At 53.9% G+C, this 22,679-nt stretch overlaps 2 protein-coding genes across 2 annotated transcripts in view; one reads left to right on the forward strand and one right to left on the reverse strand.

Annotated features, from left to right (window-relative positions):
- TNKS (tankyrase) overlaps window positions 1-3,207 on the forward strand; it is a 220,061-nt gene extending 216,854 nt beyond the window's left edge. The window contains exon 28 of the mRNA XM_055139929.1: window positions 40-3,207. The gene's annotated coding sequence lies outside the window, so the exon portion shown is untranslated. The remainder of the gene's footprint in view (window positions 1-39) is intronic.
- A 128-nt stretch (window positions 3,208-3,335) lies between these two features.
- DUSP4 (dual specificity phosphatase 4) lies at window positions 3,336-19,330 on the reverse strand. Its single transcript, XM_004618904.2, has 4 exons — window positions 18,435-19,330; window positions 10,490-10,635; window positions 9,229-9,448; window positions 3,336-8,614 (listed from the first exon to the last, which is right to left on the reverse strand). Exons 1-4 carry the CDS (start codon window positions 18,865-18,867, stop codon window positions 8,229-8,231), a joined length of 1,185 nt encoding a protein of 394 aa, XP_004618961.1. The 5' UTR covers window positions 18,868-19,330; the 3' UTR covers window positions 3,336-8,228.
- Window positions 19,331-22,679: the final 3,349 nt, after the last annotated feature.

The following is a 22,679-nucleotide window of genomic DNA, read 5'->3' on the forward strand; positions in this document are numbered from 1 at the left end:
CAAACACAGATATAACCTCTCTGTCTCCTTCCTCTCCAGGTCTGCTTGGAAAGTACCTTCTTCAGTCCACATGGGAGGCAGTGAAGGTCTGAGAGAGCAGGAGAAACAACAGGGGTTTTCTTTCAGACCTCACATGGTTCCCCAGGTGTACTCTGCACAGACTCCCTCCCTCCCTCCACCCACCACCACGGGGTAGAGACCTGCCTATCCCACAGAATCCTTCAGCGCCTGGCACAGCATGGGGGATGGCCCTCCCTTTACTACCCTCTTTTCTCCATATCTGGTAATTTGTTAGAAAAAAATGGAGCCTAGAATTTTATCTGCAACCTCTTATCAGAGGGATTGTCAAAGTCCTAAGGCAACAAAAATTAAGTAAGCACTTTTAATAACCAGTGAGCCCATTCTGGTACTTGGTACACATTGCCATGTAGAATCCCAGCCACCCTGAAGAATAAGTAGTTTCATCCCCCCTTCCCCCTTCTCCACAGGAAGAAACTGCGGCTCAGAGGCTCAGAGTGGTGACGATGATTTATCATATATTGCAGACCTCTGCCCACTGTAAATTGTGGTAGCAATAGAGAGACCCCTGACTCTAACTACATGTGGAGCCACCACATTTATAGCTGAAATAGAAACCCTGAGGTAACAACTTGGCTCCTAGCAAAGCCTTATGGAGCTCGGCCTCCCTTTGGGTTGTTGCTGTAAGGAAATAGAAATGATGAGAATTGTGTTCAGAAAGCAGGTGCAGGACCAGGAGAGAGGTTCACGGAGCTGAAGAATGGACTCTCCAGGCACCGCAGGGTCCTCTGAGCACTGCTGGAAGAGAGTCCCAAGCACAGAGCCAGAAGCAGTTTGTTTTGTGTGTGTGTCCCCAAAACAAACCTTCCCCCCCCAAAATAAAAGGCTTTTTCAATCAAAACCTAAACAACTCAAGCCATCCTATTTTGTTGACATATTCCTAAGGCCTACTCAGATCACGGCTTGGCTGCCCTAGGCTGGAAAGTAGGAGGGCAGTGTGGCAGGGAGACTGTGAATCGCTGGGTTGGCTTTATTATCGGCAGGAAATTACTTAGGAGAAAGGTAGGTCCCACAGAGATAAAGGAGCAGGTGTTCTGGGGCGGCATATTGTAAAGAGCTGTTATGATTTCTGGTGTCTCAGGATTGAAGGGCCCCCATGTCTCAGGGCAGGGTAATGCCTTATTTTGTTTGAGGGCAAACCCAGTAGTGCTCCAGGGTCTATGTAGTGTCAGGGATTGAACCAGGGTTGGCTGCATGCAAGGCAAAGGGTTAAGTCCCTTAACCCCTGTCTGAGTTCTCCAGCCCCACATCTCTCTCGTCATAGTCCTTGTGAACTGTTATGGTGTCCTGCCTGTCTTCTCTTTCTGAGATGATAGAGCAGGCCTCCAACCGGAAGCAGCACCTAGCACTATATTAGGAATAAAAGATTTTTTAAGTTCAGGCCTAGCTGGCATGTTTTCTCTTTGGAATCTGCTCCAAAGCTCTGGGCCTAGAAGTGGAGAGTGCATCTTCCTAGGCCGATTCTCCTGCCTGCACTGTTTATCAAATAGCTTCGTGTTAGTAGGTGCATGTTTATTTCTGTAGGAGCCTTAGCAAACTTCTCCTGGCCATGGACTGGTGTGTGAAGACAAAGCTAAGGAACATCCCAAATGGACTGGGATGTTCAGTTAGGGATTCTAGAAACAAGTGTCATCCCCCAGGACAAACTGGGCCTGAGATAAGGGCAGGAATGGACCATTAGACATCCAGCTCCACACCCCGTGAATCTGAGCCCTCTGCTGATAGAACCACCCTCCCCTACCCCTGTTCACTTTCCTAGGTACAGGGGAAAGGGGGGAAGGGACAGACACTGGCAAGGGCAAAAATAAGGAGAACCTGTCAATCTTGGGACAGGAATGGCATCCAAGAGGGAAATGTGCAGTGGACAGCCTGGGCTCTGACCAAGTGTCTGGGCTGTTCCTCTTCCAGTATAGTGCACTGGGAGCGGGACTTGAACAAGAAGGGACCCCTGAAGTGCTTGGAAACAAGCCCCCAGGTCGGCTTACACCAGGCTCCTTTGAGAGGAGATGCCTTCCAGGAAGGTTGGCAGGCCAGGCCCAGGGGTTGGGTGATTTCCTGTTGCTCCCCCACAGGTTTTATACAAGCCCCTGAATTGACAGGGCTGTGGTAGGTGGGTGCACTCTCTGGCAGGAAGGAGCAAAGGCCCATCTGAGGGGGCTCTCAGGAAAACAGGCAACCTTACCGGAGTCATCCCTGAGGCCCCGGGGGCCCCACTCCTGGTCACAGGAAGGTCAGCAGGAGGAAGCCTACTTGGAGCTGGTGGTCCCAGGCAATGCCCATCTCAGTGTTCCCTTCCCTCTCCATCCTCCCATTAATGGGGTCAGCAGCACCTTATTTTTTTTCTTTTATTTTTGCGGTGCTGGAAATGGAAGCCAGGTCCACCACGGACAAGGCAAGAAATGTACAACTTAGCCACCACCCTGGCCCTTTCATGAGTCAGAAGTCAAATCTGGAAACCGTCCAAGTGACCAATGACACATGCACACATTAAGAGCCTGTGTTTAGTATTACACACAAGAAAACTATGCAGATAGAAGAAAAGGAGAGATACTGCCTTTGCCACCACTTGGAGCAGCAGGAGGACAAATTCAGGATGATGTAACACATCTGTGGTATATCTATAAAACCTATAGCAACAAAGCACACCAGGGGGTGGACAGCATCAGTGACCAAAACACTTTGGGTTCAGAACTAAGCTAATTAAATGGGAGGGGGAGAAGAGAAAAGGGAGGCTAGAGTGGAGTTAGCAGTGGCAGCAAGGCAGAGGCGAAGGGTAGGGGGCAGGCACATTCATAGAGAAGCGATTTTTCTCATCAGTTGTAAAATCAGCCACTTCTTGAATTCTGTGACTTCTGGAAGCTCTTCAGTTGAACCTTGCCTTTTCCACAGAGCCTCTGCAAAGGGTCTGGCTTGCCACCTTGAAAACTGTCTCCCGGGGCTGGAGTGATAGCACAGCGGGTAGGGCGTTTGCCTTGCACGCGGCCGACCCGGGTTCGATTCCCAGCATCCCATATGGTCCCCTGAGCACCACCAGGGGTAATTCCTGAGTGCAGAGCCAGGAGTGACCCTTGTGCATCGCCAGGTGTGACCCAAAAAGCAAAAAAAAAAAAAAAAAAAGAAAACTGTCTCCCTACTTGGATTTGCTAATCGCATGGGTTCATGCTTCCAGAAGAGTTCAGCAGTGACACCGTGGCAGTATCCTGAGCACTAAAGGGGGAGCGGGGTGACTTGAAACACTTAGTGACAGCGTCTGATATGAGCAGCTCACAGATCAACCTGGGGTGCGGGTGCGGGTGGGGTGTGTGAGGAAGTGGAGATCGACTTTTAAAAGTCACCTTTACCTGTTTATTTCTCCAACTTTGAAAAGTTATTTTCATGATCCCAGTAGAAGTTAGTAAAATTGCATTAGTGAGGGTGAATGAAGCAAGGGCCAGTCAACAGAGCCCTATGCCCATTTGTTGGATAACATTGGGTTGTCCTTGTTTCTCCTGCGGGGAGCTTAGGTTTATTGAGTTACTCCCACAACAATGCCCCTGAGGCACAGCCAATTCCATCAAGCACTAATAAGCCTATATTGCTTTTCTCTTTCCTTTATGTCACTTGCATGGTTTAGCAATGTCCTTTTTGTATGGACACAGGAAGATAGTTGATGCTATGCTTTTGTAACATGGAAGTTAGTTGACCCTGAAACAGTATTTACTCCTGGGTATCCATTGTGTTTACTTGACAAGCCTCAGTTGCCCTAACTTCCTAACACCCTGAAGAGGGTCCCGACACAGGGACTGGATGGACCCTGCAAGCTGTAAGTTACCCTGGCATCAGAAAGGGAGTAGCTAAGGGCCATAAGTATAAAAGTACGGTCATGGAACAAACTCTGTCATGACCCAAAAAGAAGTAACTGAATGAGGACCCTGCTGGGGTTAGGAAAGACTAACCTGGCCTGAGGACTGGTCTGGGATATATAGCAAAATGTCCCCAGGAAAAGCCAACCTTCAAGCTTAATATATTTTTTACTGTGTTCATATATAATGACTAGAAGTATAAGTAAATTCACTATGATTGTTTAAATGGATTACTAGCTAAGGAAAGGAGAAAGCAATGCATACTAGATGGAATCCCATCCTTGAGCGGATCTCCTAGTAATCTGGAGTGTTGAACCCTCAGATGAGGTTTTTGTCCTTGAATTAATCTCCTGAAGGAGGGACTTTACCTCTGTTGTTATGGCAATGCTCAACCCCACTTTTGTGTATCCCCACCCTTCATGATTTCTATATAACTGCTATAAGAGGAAAGAGGGGACTAGAATATGAGGACTGTGAGGACTACAAGAATGAGGAGGATGGTACTATGATGACTGGGAATACTGACCAAAATGACTATGATTGTGCTGTAAGGGAGAGATGGGACTATACTGGGGAGAAATAAACTGACTACCAATGAGCCTCGGGCCATTTCTTTATTCCCCCGGAACATCGCCATGGGCAGCCAAGGGAACGATTCTTGGGCACCGAACTCTTGAGTCCTGTGTACCCCCATGCTTTTCTTTGAAACTCAAAACTGTTCTTGTCACGGCCCTCAGCTCTTGCACTGAGGTAGGTTTAAGTCAACTCTGCCACCCAAGCTTAGCCCTCCGCTGTTATCAGAGCAGTGTCTCAAGCCACATCCCTGATCATTCTGTTCTTTCCGGTGGGGTCTCAGCCTGGAGAAACAAGCTCCTGGATTCCTGCCAGCCACCCAAATTCATGATTCCAAGCACTAAAGGGGTATGCTGGGACCGGAAATGCTCCTGCTCTTCTCCCCGCCCCCCGTACATCTTCAGCAGCAGTTCCTAAGGAAGAGTCAGCTCCTCTTTTCCTCAGAGGTTAGCCAGAGGTGGTTGAAAATGTATTTTATTTTTCTTCAAATGATCTTTTCCAAGCAATAAATAGACATGTTGACGTCTCTAAAAAATTAACAAAAATTAAAAAAAAAAGTTCCCTAAACTATATACATCCTACAGAAGTACAAGCATATCAAATGTAGAAATGACATCACTCTGAGATGAGGTTATTTACACAGGGGCAAGTATTGCATGGCTCTGTCTGAGGGCTGCCTCACAGGACTCAGGGCGCCAAGGACAGAGCTAGGGCAGGGGAAAGCATCTTTCCATGAGGCGACATCATCCATCCTTCTTGATAGATGGGAACATCAGGAACCCACACCCCACATCTCTCTCTTCCGAGCAGCAAGACAGCCTTGGTGCTCTGGAGAGCCAGGCGGGCTGGCAGGGACATCCCACAGAGCCGTGGCAACCCCTCAGCTGAGGGTTCTGAGACAAACGGGTGCTGTGTCATAAAGGTCCAGCCTCCCATGGCAGCCCACCCCCTGAAAAGCAAGACAGTCTCTCATCTGGAGCAGCACTGGAAAACGTTTATGGCAGCCTTGAAACCTCCAGTGCCAGCCAGATATACTGGTGCAACACATCTGGGTTATTAGTGGGGTACCAGAGGAGCCCCTCATTAATATTGCGGGCAGAGTGGCCAACTCCCCCTCAAACTTCCAACTGACCAGCTCACTGGCCTCTGCCCACCTTGCCCAGGAGGTTTTTTTTTTTTTTAATGCTTCCCAAATCCCCCTACTTTCCAAACACTCTAGAGTTCAGCGGGAATGAGTCCCTGAGCAGAAGGGCCTCGGGAAGGAGGGGCTGCAGCAGTGTCCCGCCAGAGCAGCTCCAAGCAAAAGGCCATTTCCCCCAGGGACCCGCAGACCTCCAGGGTCCTACCGGGTCCCAGGAGGGAACTGGCAGCCTTCTTGGTCTCTGGGGGAAGATCCCACCAGCTTGTGTAGTCCGCACCAGAGTTGGTCACAGTGCAAGTTGGTCATACTTCCTGGCCACAGCAGTGACCCAGCAGGGTCACCTCATTCACACTCTTCCAGGTGTGCAAGAGGCTTCATATGGGAGAGTGAGCCCCAAGACCTGCTCCAGCCAAGCCCCTGCTTGTTTTATTTCTCAGAGTTTTCGAGCTTGTGTTGGTCTCACGTACAACAACAACAAAATGGCTTTATAGTAGTTGTTGAACCTAGAGGAAGGAGACTTGAATTGGAAAGTGTGGGCGGAGCAGGCGTGGCCAGGAGCTGATCTGAATTCCCACCGACCGTCCGTGGGGTGGGACTCTGTTCCGGGAAAGCAGGGTACAGACTTTTTTTTGGCAAAAGTACACTGTGTAGAAAAGGTGAATCTGTTCCGGGCTACTTTCCTTCCCCACCTTCAAAACCCTTGTTCCCGGGCACATTTGCCATCGGGACCCACAGCTTTCTCTGCTACAGAATCCACTCGACCTTCATCACAAAAGGTGAAGCAACTTCCAGAAATGAGGAGAACTGTGGGACCACCTAACTGCTGTCTCTTTGCCCAGGAACTGCACCCTCCACGCCTCACCGAAAGCAAGGCAGTTCAGCAGGTGGCAGTGGGGACAGGGAAACCCAGGGCTCCCCAAGAAACAGCAGGCGGGCACGTGGCCTCGCCCAGAGGCAGAGCTCGGCCAAGGCAAGTGGCACGGGGCCCAGCAGGCTCCAGCGCGCGGGAGGAAGTGTGAAGATCTGGGCCGTCTGTCCGCGGCACTGGGGAGGGGCAGTTGCCCAGCTTGATTCTGCCGTGAAGGGTAGACTAGGCTGTGCGCGAGCAAAACTGTTCATTTCCATCTAGGTTCTCAAAGGGCTACAAGCACTCGAACAACTTCTCATTTCTAGACAAGGCTGTGATTCCCTCTAATCCGCACTTTCTAACACTGCTACACAACACCACAAACAAGTAGCTTGTTCCTCTCCCCCCTCCCAACCCCCTAGGACCCAACCCGCAGGAAACCTTTTCCTCCTCCTTCCCCAAAGTCATCTCTCCTTTTAGAAAATGGCTTTTCCCTCCAAGGAGCCCCAGGGTGCTTGGCAGAGAAGGCTAGCATCCCAGAAAAGCCTGTCCCAACCCCTCATCCTGATGTCCACTGCCCCTTCCTTATTTGAGAAAGCCTCTCCACATGGCCAGTCAGACCCAGGAATAGGAGGAAAGCAAGATTCACGGGCATCATCCATTTTGAGTACATCCTCCCCCCACCCCCCATCCCCCACCCCCTTGAACTCAGGGGCCTGGAGAGAAAAGATGCTATGGCCATCCTTACCCAAGGGCCTCGCCGAGTAAGTCGCTGTAGGAAAATCAGAAACTACACCCGATTTTCCAAAAGAACCTTACATGGCACGGCCTGGATACCAGAGGATGAGCAAATCCCTGGATCAGTCTGAGAAGAAAAAATGCTCCCATACCGTACTGAAGAGCAGAGCATGGAGAGCCAAGAGTGCGTGGCTTATAATCTGCTTCCAGACAAACCAGAAGTTTCCTGCCTTCCTCACCCCACCACCTACCTGCCTCTCAATGGCCACAAGGGCAAGCGGGTCATCCCATCCCTGCTGCTGCCCATTTCCTCGCTCCCTAATGACCTCCACACTTGCATGCTATTGAGCTCTGCCACTGGACATCAACAGAATATACCCTAACGCTACAGCAAGCCACTGCCAGTCTCCTTCGGTTGAAATCCTCAGAGGGAATTCTGAACAAAATGCCTTTTACTTAGTATCAAGCACAACTAACTTTGTGGTGGGGGACAAAGGAAGGCCTCCATCCCCAAGGTGGCTGCAGAACCAAAGGGGAAGTCCTCGAACTCAGTGGAGAGCACAGAACCAGGAACCTGGGCACACATGGGGTCTTCTCTGGGTCTTTCTCCCTCCCTCCCCTGTGAAGAAAATCGGGTCGGCACGTTTTACCAGGGTCTGTGGGATTCCTAACTTCAAGCCTGACTACTTAAAAACATGAGGTAAGAAAGTCCTACGTAGAAAGTAAAAGCGTTCCCGCACCCAACCAGGCGCTCCCCGCAGGCCGCCCGCGTTATTGCTCTGGGTTGGAGTGTTCTGCAATTTGCTTCGAGTGGGTGGTCCTCATCCTTATTGCCATGCTGGCTGGTGGGAGCGGAGAGGGCTCCCGGCCGGAGGGATAGATGGATGTGGGCAGGCGCCCGGTCACCCCCAGACTCTGCTCCTGACCACCGACAGCCCCTCCCAGCCCTGGCTGCAACTCCAGGCTGCTGGGCGGGGGTGGGGTGGGAGAGGGGGCGTGGCGGGTTGCTCTAGCAGCTGGGGGAGGTGGTGATGGGGCTGTGCAGGTAGGGCAGGCTGCTGGGCGCCGCGTGCACGCCCACGGAGACCGGGAAGCTGAAGACAAACTGCGACGTGGGCGTGGGGGTGGCCTTGCCACGTTCACGCAGGGGCCCCGAGGGGCTGGCAGCCTCGGCAGCGCACGACGTGGCCAGCACCTGCGATTCGAACTGCAGCAGCTGCCCCATGAAGCTGAAGTTGGGCGAGATGATGCTGCGCCGCTGCTTGACGAACTCGAAGGCCTCTTCGAGCCGCACACGCTGCTTCATCATCAGGTAAGCCAGGCAGATGGTGGCGGAGCGTGAGATGCCCGCCTGGCAGTGCACCAGAACCCGGCCGCGGCACTCCTTCACAGCGTCTGCGAACGACAGCACAGCCCTTAAGGCCCCCTGAGACCCCCTGGGGCAGGGTGGGCATACCGAGGGGAGGGATCAGACCCTGAGGCACCGCCAGTCAGGGCCCGGGGGCTGGGAGCCGTGCATTACTGCAGGGCGGGTGCAGGAATCCCACCCATTCTGGATCTTCAAACCAAAGCACTAGGCTTGGGAGAATGCTCAATTCCAGCACGCTGGCAGAAATAAAACCCACAGTCCCCATTTCTCTGTTATCCTCCCCTGCCCCTTTTGGGGGTATGGGGGGGGGCAAGCTCAGCCTAGATCAGAGGCTATTCCTGGCTCATGCTCAGGGAACTATCAGCAGTCCCCAGGGATTCAAACAAGAGTGGCAGGTGTCAGACACAAGGCACAAGGCAAGTGCCCTACCGTCTCCAGGGCCTCCCGCCCCCCTTCTCATCCTTTGCACCCACAAGCCCAAGTCTTCTGCCTTGAAGCCAACAGTGCAGGCTGCAGGACAGAACCTCCCCTTCCCGCCCCACCCAGTGGGCAAGGCTTCCTCTGGGAACAGAGGTGAATGAGGAACACTCTGTCCCCAAGTTCCTCCCTGAGCCCTGGGCAAGCCCCAGGGCCAGCTTACCAATGTACTCAATGGCCTCCATGAACCAGGAGCTGATGTCAGCCTTGTGGTTGTCCTCCACAGGGATGCATTTGTACTGGTAGTGCCCTTCAAAGTGGTTGGGGCAGTCCGATGAGACGTTCAACAAGGCTGTGATGCCCAGGGCGTCCAGCATGTCCCTCCGGGCCGCGTGGTAGGCGCTGCCAAGGTAGAGGAAGGGGAGGATCTCCACAGGACCCCCCTGCAGTGAGAAGGGAAACAAAGGACCCCCCACCCCAATAGCATGAGCAGGGGCCGGAAAGATGGTACCTGGATTCCATCCCAACACCCCACCTGGTGCCTGAGCACCACCAGGAGAGATTTCAGAGCACAGAGCCAGGAGGAGGAAGCCCTGAGCACTGCCAGCTGTGGGCCCCAATCAAAAAATTGAATAAAAGATAGGTGTGACCCAAAACAAGAGAGAAAGAGGAGAGGGAATGTGTCTGCCACAGAGGCAGGGGGTGGGAAGGGGTGGGGGTGGCCTGAAGGATACTGGGAACATTGGTGGTGTAGAATGGGGCATTAGTGGAGGGATGGGTACTCGAACATTGTTTGACTGAAACATAATCATGAAAATTTGTTAAGTCTTTAACTGTTTCTTGTGGTGATTCATCAAAATTATATATATAACTTATAAATATATATAATTTATATATATGTAAAAGGAAACAGATGGGTTCTTTTAAAACTGTAAAAGCTTTGAATAATAGGATACCTTTTAAAAATGCTTTATGTGGGGATGGAGAGACAATGTAGTGGCAGAGCATTTGCAGTGCATGTCCTTGGTCCTGGTTCAATCCCAAGGCACCATATATAATCCCTGAGCACAAAGTGAGGAGGAAGCCCCAAATTAGGAGTAGCCCCCAAACCAAACCAAACCAAACCAAAGAATTTCTATGTGTGGAATCTTTCAAACACTTACTTTTGATAAGTATGATTTTAATAAAAATTATGCATAATCATTAAAAAAAAAGAGGGGTTGTGGACAGGAGAGACAGCCTGAATGGAGGCCTGGGGCCTCCCCTTCCCAGCTGGGCATTCTCTCAGCTGCCTGCAAGGAACCCCAGGGCCAAAGCCCAGCCAACCACAACCTTCCAGCGGAGTCTGGAAGGTGAGTGATGACAGCAGGAAGGCAAAGACATGCAGACCAGGGAGCCGTCCGCTCTGGGCCGGGGACCCCTATTTCCCTTAGCATCACTGCATTCAGTCTGTGCCTTTCCCAGCAGAACACTGGTCCGCTCACCTGGTCATGCAGAGGGGTCCCGCAGGGGCCACAGCCCAGGTCCAGAGGCTCCGCAGTGCTGGGGGGCGCCGCGGGGGCGATGGCTGCCAGGGCCTTGGTTTTGGAACAGAACTCTGGATATTCAGAGGAAAACCTCTCGTAGCCGCCTGTAGAGGAGAGAGAACACCCCGGTTATTGGGGTGACGAGGCTGCAGGCAGCCCTTTAGAACTCAAATCACGGCTCCTGGCTAAGGAGTGTGGCGGGGAAGCTGACGGCCACTGGGTGGCGCTGTGGGCCCAGTGAGAAAGCTCCTGGGAGCTGGGAAAATGGAAAGCGAGCTGAAGGATTGCAATTTGGGATGCAGATACACAAAGAAGGATGTGCGGCGTGGGGGAAAAGTGGGGCTGGGGTGGGGGGATGAGTGGGAGGTGTTGACTTTAAGGACTTCCTACAGCTCTTCAGTGAGATGGCAACGTTTGTTAAGGAGTGGCCAGTGTGTTTCCAGGAGCGCAGAGATGTCAGCTTTCCCTCCACACCAAGCCTGTCTGTGGACAGGCGCAACAGCATTGGAGCAAAGAAACACAATTGCTCCTGCCTGGGGCTCGGGATGGAGGCCGCTGAGCAGATGCCAACCCCGCGGTCTCCGGAACATCTCTGCTGTCCGAACGGGGCCAGGATGGGGCCAGGAAGTGGAGGAAATGGGCTTCAAACTCAATAAATCCCTTTGGGCTACAAACAGTTTTGGGGCACCGGAGGATTTCCTGACCTGAGTGTTTGTTAAGCCCTGAAATGGTTTTATCTGGGATCCTCTTCCGGGGAAAGGAACCTTTTAAGTAAAACAAGATAAAGAGAGCAACTTTTTTGGAATCGGGTGAGTGCCAAGGTGAGAGAGTGCATAGGAGAGGAGGGGGGACGTTCATCCTGTACCTCGGATTTTCTTAAGATCTCTGGCACTTGGCTTTGAGGTTATTTACTACCGTCCTATCAGTTATCTGGCCCTGCTTGCATTTTTACCGAGCAGATAAAAACTGGCTCCCAAATTCCTTCCTTCCTATGCCACAGCCTCACGAACTCATTCAGCCCCCCGTCACGCATGAATTTTTATAAGCCAGAGGCACTGTGCCCGTGCAGTCCATATGCAGACATGTGACGATGATCAAGCACCTAGCCCCAAAGCCCAGCCCCAGAAATGCCTGCTTCAGAGATAAAGAACAAGGATTCTTGGACACATCAGAGGGCTCGCAGAGGACCTGGGCCGTGCATTTTTTTTAATTTATTTTATTCTTTAATTAGTGAGTCACCATGAGGGTACAGATACAGATTCACATTTTCAAGCTTGTTTTTCCCTCATACAATGTTCACAAGGACATCCCTCTACCAGTGCCCATTCTCCACCACCAATAAACCCAGTATCCCTCCCACCCCCCAATCCCATCTCCCCACCACCACCCTGCCTCTGTGGCAAGGTATTCCCTTTTGATCTCTCTCTCTCTTTCCAATTGGGTGTTGTGTTGTGGTTTGCAATCTCTCTCTCTAATTCAAGAGTAGGCGAGGTCATCGCTCTGCTCATGGGCCCTGGGTCCTGCAAAGGCACAATGACTCGACCCAAGGAATGGAAACCCTGCAAGAGGGAGGCAGAACCAGTTTCTGCCATACTGCTGGCCACCTCCTGGCCACCTCCCATCATCACCTCTGCCTTGTCACCTGGGCCAACATGTCACCCTGAAAGCAGTGACTATGGAGGGGACAGGAGGCATCTGCAAGTGTCCTTAGCTCTGGCTGCCCACTAGGGGCTCCCCACTAGGGGGTCCACAGTCAGTGCTCCCCACTTTGGAGTAGGGGGTAAAGGATCACTCAATGTCAGTGGACTGCAGGGCCCTCGTACTGATGACTGAGGTTACTCAAGCTACATTCCCCCACCGATCCCCAGGAGATGGAAAGCCTGCAAGCACCTGGCAAAGACTCAGCACCTTGACAGGCATGTCACCTTCAAGTGAAGGTGGGTACACAGGAGGGCCAGGTCCAGACTGGGCGTCCAAGTCACAGAGGAGCTTCTGGACGGGTGAAACTGCCTCGGTGTGTCTGAAAATGGGCTACCTGCTGCAAAGGCCAGGACGGTGCGCCAGACCCATCAGTGCTCCAGAAAGAGCTTATTGGCATTTGCAGCCGGACTCAGGTCTGGGCTGAATGCAAACTCAGTGACTGGTCACTGTGCAGCTTAGGTAGGGCTCCCCCCCGCCCTTAACCTCTCGGAGCCTCCTCTTCTTCCTAAAAGAGGAAAGAACATCCATTGCCTGGACTATCTCAGGGCCTGGCCTGAACCAAATAACTAAAGCTTCTCTGAGGGGGAAGGTGAAGAGGAAAAGGGGAACCTACAAGGGCCTCCATCTCTGCTGGCAACTTCCCTTTTGGAGCCCACCACGCCTCCTGCCTGCCCCTTGCTCTCTCTTTCCTCTAGGCCACCGACTCCCTCCAGGGTCAGATCTCCAGAGGCTTCCTTGGAGTACAGTGGGGATTCTCAGGGGTTGGGGCAGAATGGGGCACTTAGTTCCCTCCCCCAGGCTTGCTCACAAGAATGGGTCGGGGCCTGACCTCACCCAGGAGGCCTCCTACACGCAAAGCAGGAATGTTCCCACCGGGCAGAAAGGAACAAAAATTCATTCTCAGGGGGCGGAGAGAGGATAAGGGTAAGGCATGTGCGTTGTCAGGGTCAACTACACTTTGATCTCTCGTACCACTTATGTTCCCCGAGCACTGCAAGGCGTAATCCCTGAGCAGAGCGAGGAGTAAACCCTGAGGTCTGAGACCACCTGAGGGTGTGGTCCAAAAACCTAAGTCTAATTTATGCATCTGTTTCTGCACTTGCACCCTCAGCAGTGTGGGAGGCTTGAGATCTCCGTCTCTTGAAATAGTCTGTCAACCCAAGGTAGGGCTGCCCCCGCAGAAAGCCTGCGGAGGAGGGTCACTTTGAAGGTCGTTTGAAGGTCACTTGGCTCTATATATTTTCATTCTTCTGGGCGCTAACTTGGTAAGTGCCCCTGTAAATGCAGAGGGATGTGTAATATTAACTTAAGTGGGCTTCTGTCTTGGGGGCTCCAGGCTCAGGCCGGGTCATGGGTCAGCAGGCCACCACCTCAGGCCAGGCTGGGACAGGATCTGTCTGCAAGTCCCTCCCCCACCCCCATTCTTCTGACCCCAGGACTGGCTTCCGTGGGAAGGTGAACTAACTTCTCTCCAGCTCAAGCTTCCTCTTCATTGGGAGAAACTGCCTTTGAGAAAGAAAATAGGCTCTCCGGCTTCAGAGTCAGATTTATTCAAAGGAATTGCTTGGTTCTTTTAAAGCCCACCTTCCCTCCAGCCCCCCAGTCCCTCCCTCCAAGGATCCAGGACAAGCCCAGAGGAGCTGGGATGGGTGCCACATGATCAGGCTATCACTCTCAACAGACACCTTTAGCCTTGTCCTGAGCAACTTTTGCTAACTGGGAAACATCCCAATTTAATTGGTGCAAAGAATAGTGACTTTTGGCTTCATCCACTATCATTCTTTAGCAAATTATATCAGGGATTAGAAATAATTTTGAAGGTCTACCATGTTTTATAATTGAATCTTGGGTTGTGTGGGCATGTACAGTACACATCTGTCCTTACTAGGTTCCCTTGGGGTGGGAGAGGCAGGTCACTGTCACTGTCACTGTCATTGTCATCCTATTGCTCATCAATTTGTTTGAGCGGGCACCAGTAAAGTCTCTCATCGAGAGACTTATTGTTACTGTTTTTGCGCTCCAGCCCGGGAGAGGCAGGTAATCAGGGCTATTCTGCCTGGTACCACTGGCCCTGAGAGAACTAGGAGACACAAATGGGGACAGAAACAGATAGTTTACGGTTGTCTAGACTGCTGGCTAAGAATCCCTTCTTCCCCCGCAATTCATTGTTGCCTAGGGACTGTCTTTTTCATTTTTGGCTTTAGGGCCACACCTTTTTGGTGGTGCTCAGGACTGCTTCTTGGCTCTATGCTCGGGGTTTGCTCCCAGCAGTGCTTGGGCCTCAGATGCCTTACCCCCTGGTACGGCCTCCAGTCCCACCTAGTGACTGTCTCCTACAGAAAGTATAATGTAACATTCAAATCTGGGTGAGATCCAGAGACAGAGGCATTCAAGTTTCTCCTGGAGGGAGATTCCAGCTAGAACACTGAGCCTCCCAATTTCTGCAGACAGCTCCAAGAAAACTTTTATATTAGAACTTGAATAGGAACTAAGGAAGGCACTTGAGCTCAGGTCAAATTTGGACAGAAAAGGAAGACAGAATGTTTTTCTGCCTGAAATCATCTGCATAACAGATGAATGTCTTACACAGGTAAAGGGGCAGAGATAATACAGTGTAGCAGGGCTCCTGCTTTGCAGGTGCTCAGCCAAGGTTCACTCCCCAACACCCCATATGGTCCCCAAGTTCCACCAGGAGTGATGGAAGAGCAAAGCTAGGAATAGCCCTGAGCCCAACTGCCATGCATGGGTTGTGGCTCCAGACCAAAGGAAAAAAAAAAAAAGACATGGGGGAGAAGGCAAAGAAAGCCTTTTATTAAAAGTTTTTAAAGTGCTCTTATTTTTTGTTATGACCAGGAAAGCCTTAAGTCCTCTGCAAGGATTTATGATAGAAAAAGATATTTCAAAGGAGATGTTGACTATAGTAAAATCGAAAAAGCTGAAATTTCTAAATTCCTTGAAAATACCTTATAGGGTTTAAAGTAAGCTTTAAAAAGGAGTGTGTGCGGGAAGGGAGGAAGATTCCAATGGTAATAATTCACTAGCAAAAAGATCCAACAAATGTAGTTAGTGATTTTGGTTTCTGCATTTAGGAAAGCTCACTTAGGTGGGGACCAGAGACACGGTGCTGGGCAAGGCACTTACTTGCACCAGGAGCCATCCTTGCATGTGGAGCCAGGAGCAACCCCAAATATGGCCCAAAAACAAACCAAAAAAAAAAAATTCAATAGCAAGCTAAAGGCCAGTTGGCATTTTTTTTAATTAACTTTTCTGTCAGCTATGAATAAAAGTTATAGTGACGCCCCCCCAAAAATAAAAAACTGGCATAAAATGTAGAAAACAAATTTTCAAATGTGATTGGAGAATCAGCTAGCTCTCTTGGTTAGGAAGAATAACCTTCAGAATGTGCCCTGCTGTCTTATGGTGCCTGCAGAGAGCAGACACTGAGAACAGGTCTCCCACGCCGAGGAGCTGACAGGCCGCTGGTGCTCTATAGCCAGCACCAGTGGCGGAAAGAACATACAAGGACCATTGGCGGGTCCACGGACACAAGGCCGCGCCATCGCACAACGACTCTCAAGATCAGCTAAGAGGGCAGTTCTTCCTTGGCTGCCTCTAGTTCTTTTGGGGTCCCTTTTCCCCAGAGTCCTCACTCGAACCCAAGCTCACTCTCCTCTGGGGGGTGGGGGCGCTGCATCTTCCCACAGCGGTGTAGGGAAACACCCTGCTGTAAAGACCACCAGTGCTTGGAGAGAAAATAAACTGGGCTTTGCTGAGGATGACCTAAGTAGCTTCAGAAACATTTGCTCAGCTATGGAGGCCCTCGGAAGACGCCCTCCACACCCGCCTCAGCGCATTTCGGGCAAGATGTTCCTGGGGCTTGCGTGCGTGCGAAGCCTTCCCAGGGTACTCCTTGGGTCCGGTTCCTAAGAAATGATCTCCAGAAACGACCCACCGCGGGCGCTGACTTCTGCTCTCCAGCTGCTCCAGCTCCCAGGGTGCCAGGGTGCCCACTTGGAGGTGCTAAGGGTCCAGCTCCTGTCCACCTCCACCCACTCCCCACCCCGCACCATGGCAGATCAGAGACGGTAGAGCACGACCTCCGGAGCAAACAGCCCTAAAAACACTATTTTTCCCATGGATCAGTCTGGGGGGGTGGTGAGGGGAAGCAGAACTATCCTTTGGCCCAGAAGCCTCCATCCCCCATGCATCCTTCCAGTCTGGCTCTAGGAATTGATCGGCCTCCGGGTTCTCCCAGCGGATTTAGGGGGGCGGGGGGGGCACCAGGGAGGTGCCACAGGCCTGAGCAGGAAACTGTAAAACTCTGCCTGTCCCTCTGGGAGACCAGGGGCGAAGCGTCTGCGCGCCCGGAAGCCCCAGGTCCCCAGCTGCCGCTCAAGGGCGGGCCCCTCCGGATTTCTTCCAGGAAGAAAAACACAAACACAACAAAACGAAGCTAGACTCCACGTGGGTCTGCTCGCCTTCCAGCAAGGTTCCCTCCCTCGTGCCGGGGACTCCCGAAGTGGGCTAGAGCTTGGGTTCCACTCGGAAGGCGCAGCTCAGGTCACCAGAGGGGACTTGATTCCAAAGAAATGTCTCTCTCGCTTGCCAGCAAAGGAAGGATTGGGGGCTCGACAGCACCCACCCCCGCAGCCCGTCTAAGCAGACCCTGCCCCCAGGGAATGCGCGGGATGTGCGCCCACCACCGGCTCCCTGGCAGGGCCGGCCGCGCAGGGCAGGTGAGGCTGGGGGCTCCCACCGCACCCGAGCGTACTCCACCCGGCGTCTGCTTCTTCCGGGGCCAAGTTCGGGAAGGGGAGAGAGCTGGACTGGAGGTGCTTTAAAAGGCAGCTCTCCGAGAGAACGAAAAATCAGCAATATCGCTAGTTCAGCCCAAGGTCGAGCAGCAGCATTTCCCCAGCAGCTGACAGGTCAAATGGCCAGGAAACAACTGCGGAGAACAAAGCCTCCCGCTGTTCAGCAGCCGCAAACAGGGCTGCAGCCGGGGCAAGTTTGCTGGGCGCAGCTCTTCGGCTGGGCGGTGGGGCGAGGTGTCGGACCCTTCCCCCTTTCCGATTCCTCCCTCCCTCCCCCTCCCATATAGCCCTTTGGTGGGAGCAGGTCCAGAACGCAACGGGAAGGAGGAAGGGTGTAAGAGGGGTGGGGGTCTCCTGTGCTAGGAGCGGCTCTTTGAAGCCAGGTCTGAAATGGCTCGGGGTGGCAGGCGAGGGGCCGACCTCAGCGAAAGAATGCGTGGAATGCGGCGGCGGGAAGAAGGGGCGCGGCGCCTCAGGGGGCGCCCCCACCGCACGCGCCCTGCGCGCTCGCCCACAGCCCAGGGCAGCTAAGGCCCAGGCGCGACACAGGCGGGCAGGTGCAGCTGGCGCGCTGTGGACTAGCATCCGGTCCCCCCTCCAGGGTTCTGGTCCTCTAGGTTGGACAGGATCTCCCTGTCCTCGAAGAAGAGGTTCGCCGGGGCTCCCACTCCGTTAAACCGAGCACGCGCCACCAAGACTGTAGGGAACCCTGTTCCAACAAAAGGGTCAGGCTTTCGGCGTTCCCCACATCCCGCCTCCCGCTCGCCGGGCCCGGGCCGAGCTCGAATCAGGACTAATGGACCACCTTCCAGGAGGAGTTGCGACGGCGGAAGCCAACATACGGATCACTGCATCTGTGGTCCGCAGCCCAGTCTTCCTCTCTGCATTTATCCGCCAGATCGATCCCAGTTCGGTGCTCGGCTTCCCTCCCCCTAAACCCCCGCGGGGGTGCGCCGAGTGGGACACGCCGTAGGACAGAGCACGCCAAACCAACAGGCCCACCCGGTCCCCACTAGCGTTTTGTGATGTTTGGGAGCACTTTCCCAGACTCGAGGGTGGGCCATACATGTCCCCGGGGCCAGACCATTGGAGAATGTAAACAAATGTAGAATGGCCAGGAAGGGTGTAGAGTCGCGGGTGACGGGAGCAACGCACCCTTCACCGTCTTGGAAGACTCCAGGCGGAACTGGCACTTGGACGCAAATGCGCAAACCCCGTGCCAACCCATGCACACCAACACGCACAAAGGGGGCGCGGGTTGGGCGGGGGGGAGTCGCCGCACACACGATTATCGGCGACTTCATGCCCTACCCTTTAAGGCGCAAGCCGCCAAGTGCGGCTCCATTCACCAACCCTTCTCCCGCTTTCTCCTGGGCGCCCGCGTTTACCTTTGAGCAGGCAGATGTCGGTGCGCTCGGCGTTTCGGCGCAGCGCCTGCACCACCAGCGACACGGTGCTGTCCTCACGGAGGCTCTCGGCGCGCGGGCTGCGCTCATCGTAGACGATAACGGCCGAGTAGAGGCCGGAGCGCAGACGGGCACGCACCTCCTCCTCGGCTGGCAGGATCTGCTCCAAGCTCACCGAGCCCTTGGCCCGCCGCCGCACGATGGTGTTGCAGCGCACGTTGACCGAGCCTCGGATGTAGCCCGCGCTGTGCGCGAGGAACGGTCTGCAGTCCAGCAGCAGGCACTTGCCGCCGCTCAGCAGCCCCAGAGCGCCGTGGCTACCGCTGCCGCCCGCGCCGCCGCCGTTCTCGTCCCGGTTCATCAGCCTTTTGAGCACGCTGCAGTCCATCTCTCGCAGTTCCTCCACCGTCACCATGATCGCCGGGGACCGCGGCTGCCGGGCAGGCGACGAGACGAAGGATGACCCGGGCCAGCTACCGAGAGGGGGCTGGCGAGGGCGCTCGAGCTGTAGTAGCCACAAACTTGGCCCCCCGGGAGCTCCCCGGGGCCCAGCTCCGCTCCCGAGTTCCCTGCCTCCCGCAGGCACGCGGTTACATAGCAGCCGGGGCGGCCTGAAGCCGCGCTGCGCGGAGCCGAGCTAGCGGCCGCGGGGACCGTGCGGACGGGCGAGGAGTCCCTCCGGGAGTGGCCGCTATTGTATTTCGCCCGTGGGGTGGCTCCTGCCGCCGCCGCCGCCGGCGCTGCAGTTGCGGCCACCTTTCCCCCGCCAACCCACAGCCGGAGCTCCGCTCGCTGCCCCAGCCAGTTTCCTGCTCCGTTTCTAGGTTTATTAATGCTGCTCCGCGGTCCCCCGGGAGGGGGCAGAGGCATTACTACCCCGAGGCCCCGCCCCCGCGCCCCGCCCCGCCCGCCCCTCCGCGCGCGCCTCTGACGGCGCCTGAATGGAGTGTCGGCCGCTCGCGCCCGGTCACGGGACCGCGACGTCACAAAGAGCGGAGTAAACAGGGCGAGCGGCGCGCGGCGCCAGGCCCATTCATAAAACCGGGACCTGGAGAGGAAGAGGGAGGCGGCCTCCGACCGCCCGGGCTGCGGGCCGCCGCGGCCGCACTTTTGTGAATGGAGCGCGCGGCCGCCGGGCTCCCCGCGCGCGGCCTTCCGGACTCGCGGGCCAGGGTCGCCCCGCGGTGCTGCGGCGGCGTCCCCGGCACAAACAACCGAAAACGGTATCCCAGAAGTGCCCCCGTCCCAGACCAGGGCTCGCCGTGAAGGTCTCGTCGTTTGACCTCGGTGCTTTCCTCCGAGACTGTCGCCCATGTTCGCGCAGTGACCGAAGTCGAGAGGGGAACTGGGGTCCGCGGCCCGCCCGCCGCGCCGGGACCGCGCCTCCCTGGGCGCTTACCCAGTGCCTAGGGCCCGGCCTGGCACCGTTTGGGTGGTTTTCGTTTGTTTTCAAAGGCGACTCCGCGTCCGTTAGTTTTCTGCATTAGCGTGATCGATTTTTCACCCTAACACCATTAAAGCGGCTTTATAGCTTCCCGAGGAACTCGGCCAACCGCGACTTAGCAGATGAAAGAGAGAGCCCTCCCGGCCCAGCCCAGTGAGAGAAGTAGGTGTAGGTGGGTGTTAAGCTTTTACCACCCAGAGGGAGCACGTTGTTCCCGCGGAGAAAGGCGGGTGCCACCCAGACCACACTTCCTAAAGATGTTTGTTTAACCCGGGTGTTGGGGGAGGGGGGAGACTTTGCCAGCTTGAGAGAGGGAAGTCCTCACCCCACCTCGCACACGTGTGAATTGTCTTCTCAGGAAATGACTCTTGAGGGTCCACGTTTGGTGCAAAGCGCAGGCCGGAGAAACTGACACGCAGAGCAGGATTTCATAAACTCCCGGGCCGATTTGGGTTTCTTGGCATCCTCCTTTCCAGGTCAAGAAGCATTTCATTTCCCTGCGCGCACCGCAACCCCCTTCCTCTTATATTTTACTTATGAATTTAATTTCCCAGAGGCCGCTTCTGGCGAGGGAAAGCAGGCGACAGAAACCAAAAATTATTCTCCCGACGTTTTGCCAAGCCTTGCTAGCAAGAATGAACCACTGAATTGGGGGGAGCTTCCAGATCTCATTCGCGATCTTGAGGACGGCGGGGTCACCACTTCCAGGTCACGCTTGGAAGCCCAACAGAACAAGTGGGCAAAGCCACTCGCGGGGTTCCTGCCACCCGATTCAGCCCTCTGCTCTGCCCCTGCTACCCGCGGAGCCTTTCAGGAGCCCTCCCCTCCAGCCCCTCTCACAGGGTTACCCCGGCTGGTCTTCCCCTGCAGCCTCCACTTTCGAGGCTGTCCAGCTGTGCTTCCCTCCCACTGCGCCCGGAAGCCGCCCGGACACCCCGACCCCCCCATCGGGTGGGCTGTGATGGACACCACGTACCCGAAGGAATCTTCGCTTTAGCCAGAGCTCCCAAATGGCTCAGCGCTGCATTGCCCGGATCCTGTCTATGTTAATCTGAGTATTTTGTTCACCGTCAACACTTTTTGGTTTGTGCAAAAAAAAAAAAAAAAATTTGCAAAAGCATCGCATTCGATACATTAGTTTAGCCACTGAGTGTTGGGGCTTTCCCCCCTTCGACATTTAGCGTCCAAGGTGCGTGCTCAACTCTAGTCCAGGCCCGGGTAAGAGGCAGGAGGTGTCTTACCTCCAGGAGGAGGTCAGTGGACACACTGAGGGCGGGTTTCCTTTCCAGGAAATGTCCCCAGCCTGCCCCCTCCAGGCCCCATCGCCCTGGGCTCATTCGCTGCAGCCCCGGGTTCCTTCCGACCCGGCATACGGCTCTGCGCTGGTGACTCCGGAACCCTCTCGACCCAGCAAAACGCCGAAGCCTTTGTAAGAGCTTTGACGGCACGTTTCTTGGCTGCGCTTCTCACTAGCAGGCCAATTTCACGCGTTTCGCAGGAGCTAGAGAGACGTCGGTCCCTGGATTGTACGGGACGCAATCTGATGGCTTTTGTCTCCCCTGCGTTGCGGGCGCCTCCCAGGCAACCAAATCTGCGCCCGGGCTCACGTGGCCGGAGATAACACTCTCCAATCAGGGGAGGAAATGCCCCCCCCCCCCAACAAAGAATTACTTTCTGCCGTGACAATAATCCGTTATTACCCAGATACCCCACAGAGCAGCACACGGACAGGGGGAAGGGGAGGTGGAGGGGGGCGGGAGATGCGGTGTCGCTTCCGCAGCATCTTAGTCCTTCCTGATTCAAACCCCACCTCGGTTCTCAGTTTACAAATTCCGAGCCCTGACAAAGACTAATAAAGAATTTTTGCAAATTTTTTAAAGGAGTAAAACTCCTCCCCTTCCACTCAGGAATTACCCTTTGGGTGCTTGAATTTCAAGCAATGAGATTTTAATTTTGTATCATTCCTGCTCCTAGGTAAACTACTGATTTTTTTTTTTTTGGAATTGGGTGTGTCCAATTGATATATACATGTGGTTAATACAACTTATGATGTGCATCCCCCAAATGGTCTAGAGAGATGATGAAACTGGCCTCCAAATTAATGGGCTGACTGGGGTTCCACAAGGTTCCCAGATAAACAAGTCTTCTCATCTGGTCACCTTATGAAACTGTTTGAAAAAAAAAAATCCTCTGGAAGTAAACAAAGACTGGGAGGGGAAGGCATGGTTTGAATGTCATTTCAAAGTTAATTTAATTAAGGAAGGCATATCAGCAATCCTCTTACCCAAGGTGAGATATTTTGTTTATTTCCAGGAATTAACTGTGGGGTAAAAATGCACAGTGCCATGTAAACCCAGCTTCTCTTTCACCCCACAGTCCTAAGCCTGACCTCTTCTTCAGTGTCAGGTCTGGTCAAACTCCTGCTCTTGTTTAAGGACATTTCTTTCCAATTAGGAAGTTGTGATTGGGAAGTTCAAGCCCAGTGGAGGCCCCAATCCCTGGAGAGAACGAAGATTTCTATTCTGGTTCTCTTGCCAGCCGCTGACTCACTACCTATCCCAAAGTGCCTGAATCAAACTTGCCTGAAAAAAAAAAATCATTAATGAATTCATCAGAGTGGCGGTGATGGCAAGAAAGGGCCTGTGGTTCCCTCTTCCCTGAGCCAAGCAGGGACCCTACACACTCCTCTCATCTGGAGCAGGCTCCATCCAAGTGATGGACCTGCTGGGGAGACTAACATGCTGCTGCTGAATTCCCCCCTTGCATAGTGGGGATACCCCCAA

Source organism: Sorex araneus, chromosome 1, assembly GCF_027595985.1.
Source record: "Sorex araneus isolate mSorAra2 chromosome 1, mSorAra2.pri, whole genome shotgun sequence".
Classification (NCBI taxonomy): domain Eukaryota; kingdom Metazoa; phylum Chordata; class Mammalia; order Eulipotyphla; family Soricidae; genus Sorex; species Sorex araneus.

Excerpts from the sequence above, each read along its gene's own strand:
- DUSP4 (XM_004618904.2), bottom strand. The coding sequence starts at position 18,867 with ATGGTGACGGTGGAGGAACTGCGAGAGATGGACTGCAGCGTGCTCAAA. Across the intron at positions 9,449-10,489 it reads GGACCCCTCTGCATGACCAG|GGGGGTCCTGTGGAGATCCT; the intron begins GTGAGCGGACCA and ends TTCTCACTGCAG. Across the intron at positions 8,615-9,228 it reads GGAGGCCATTGAGTACATTG|ACGCTGTGAAGGAGTGCCGC; the intron begins GTAAGCTGGCCC and ends TGTCGTTCGCAG.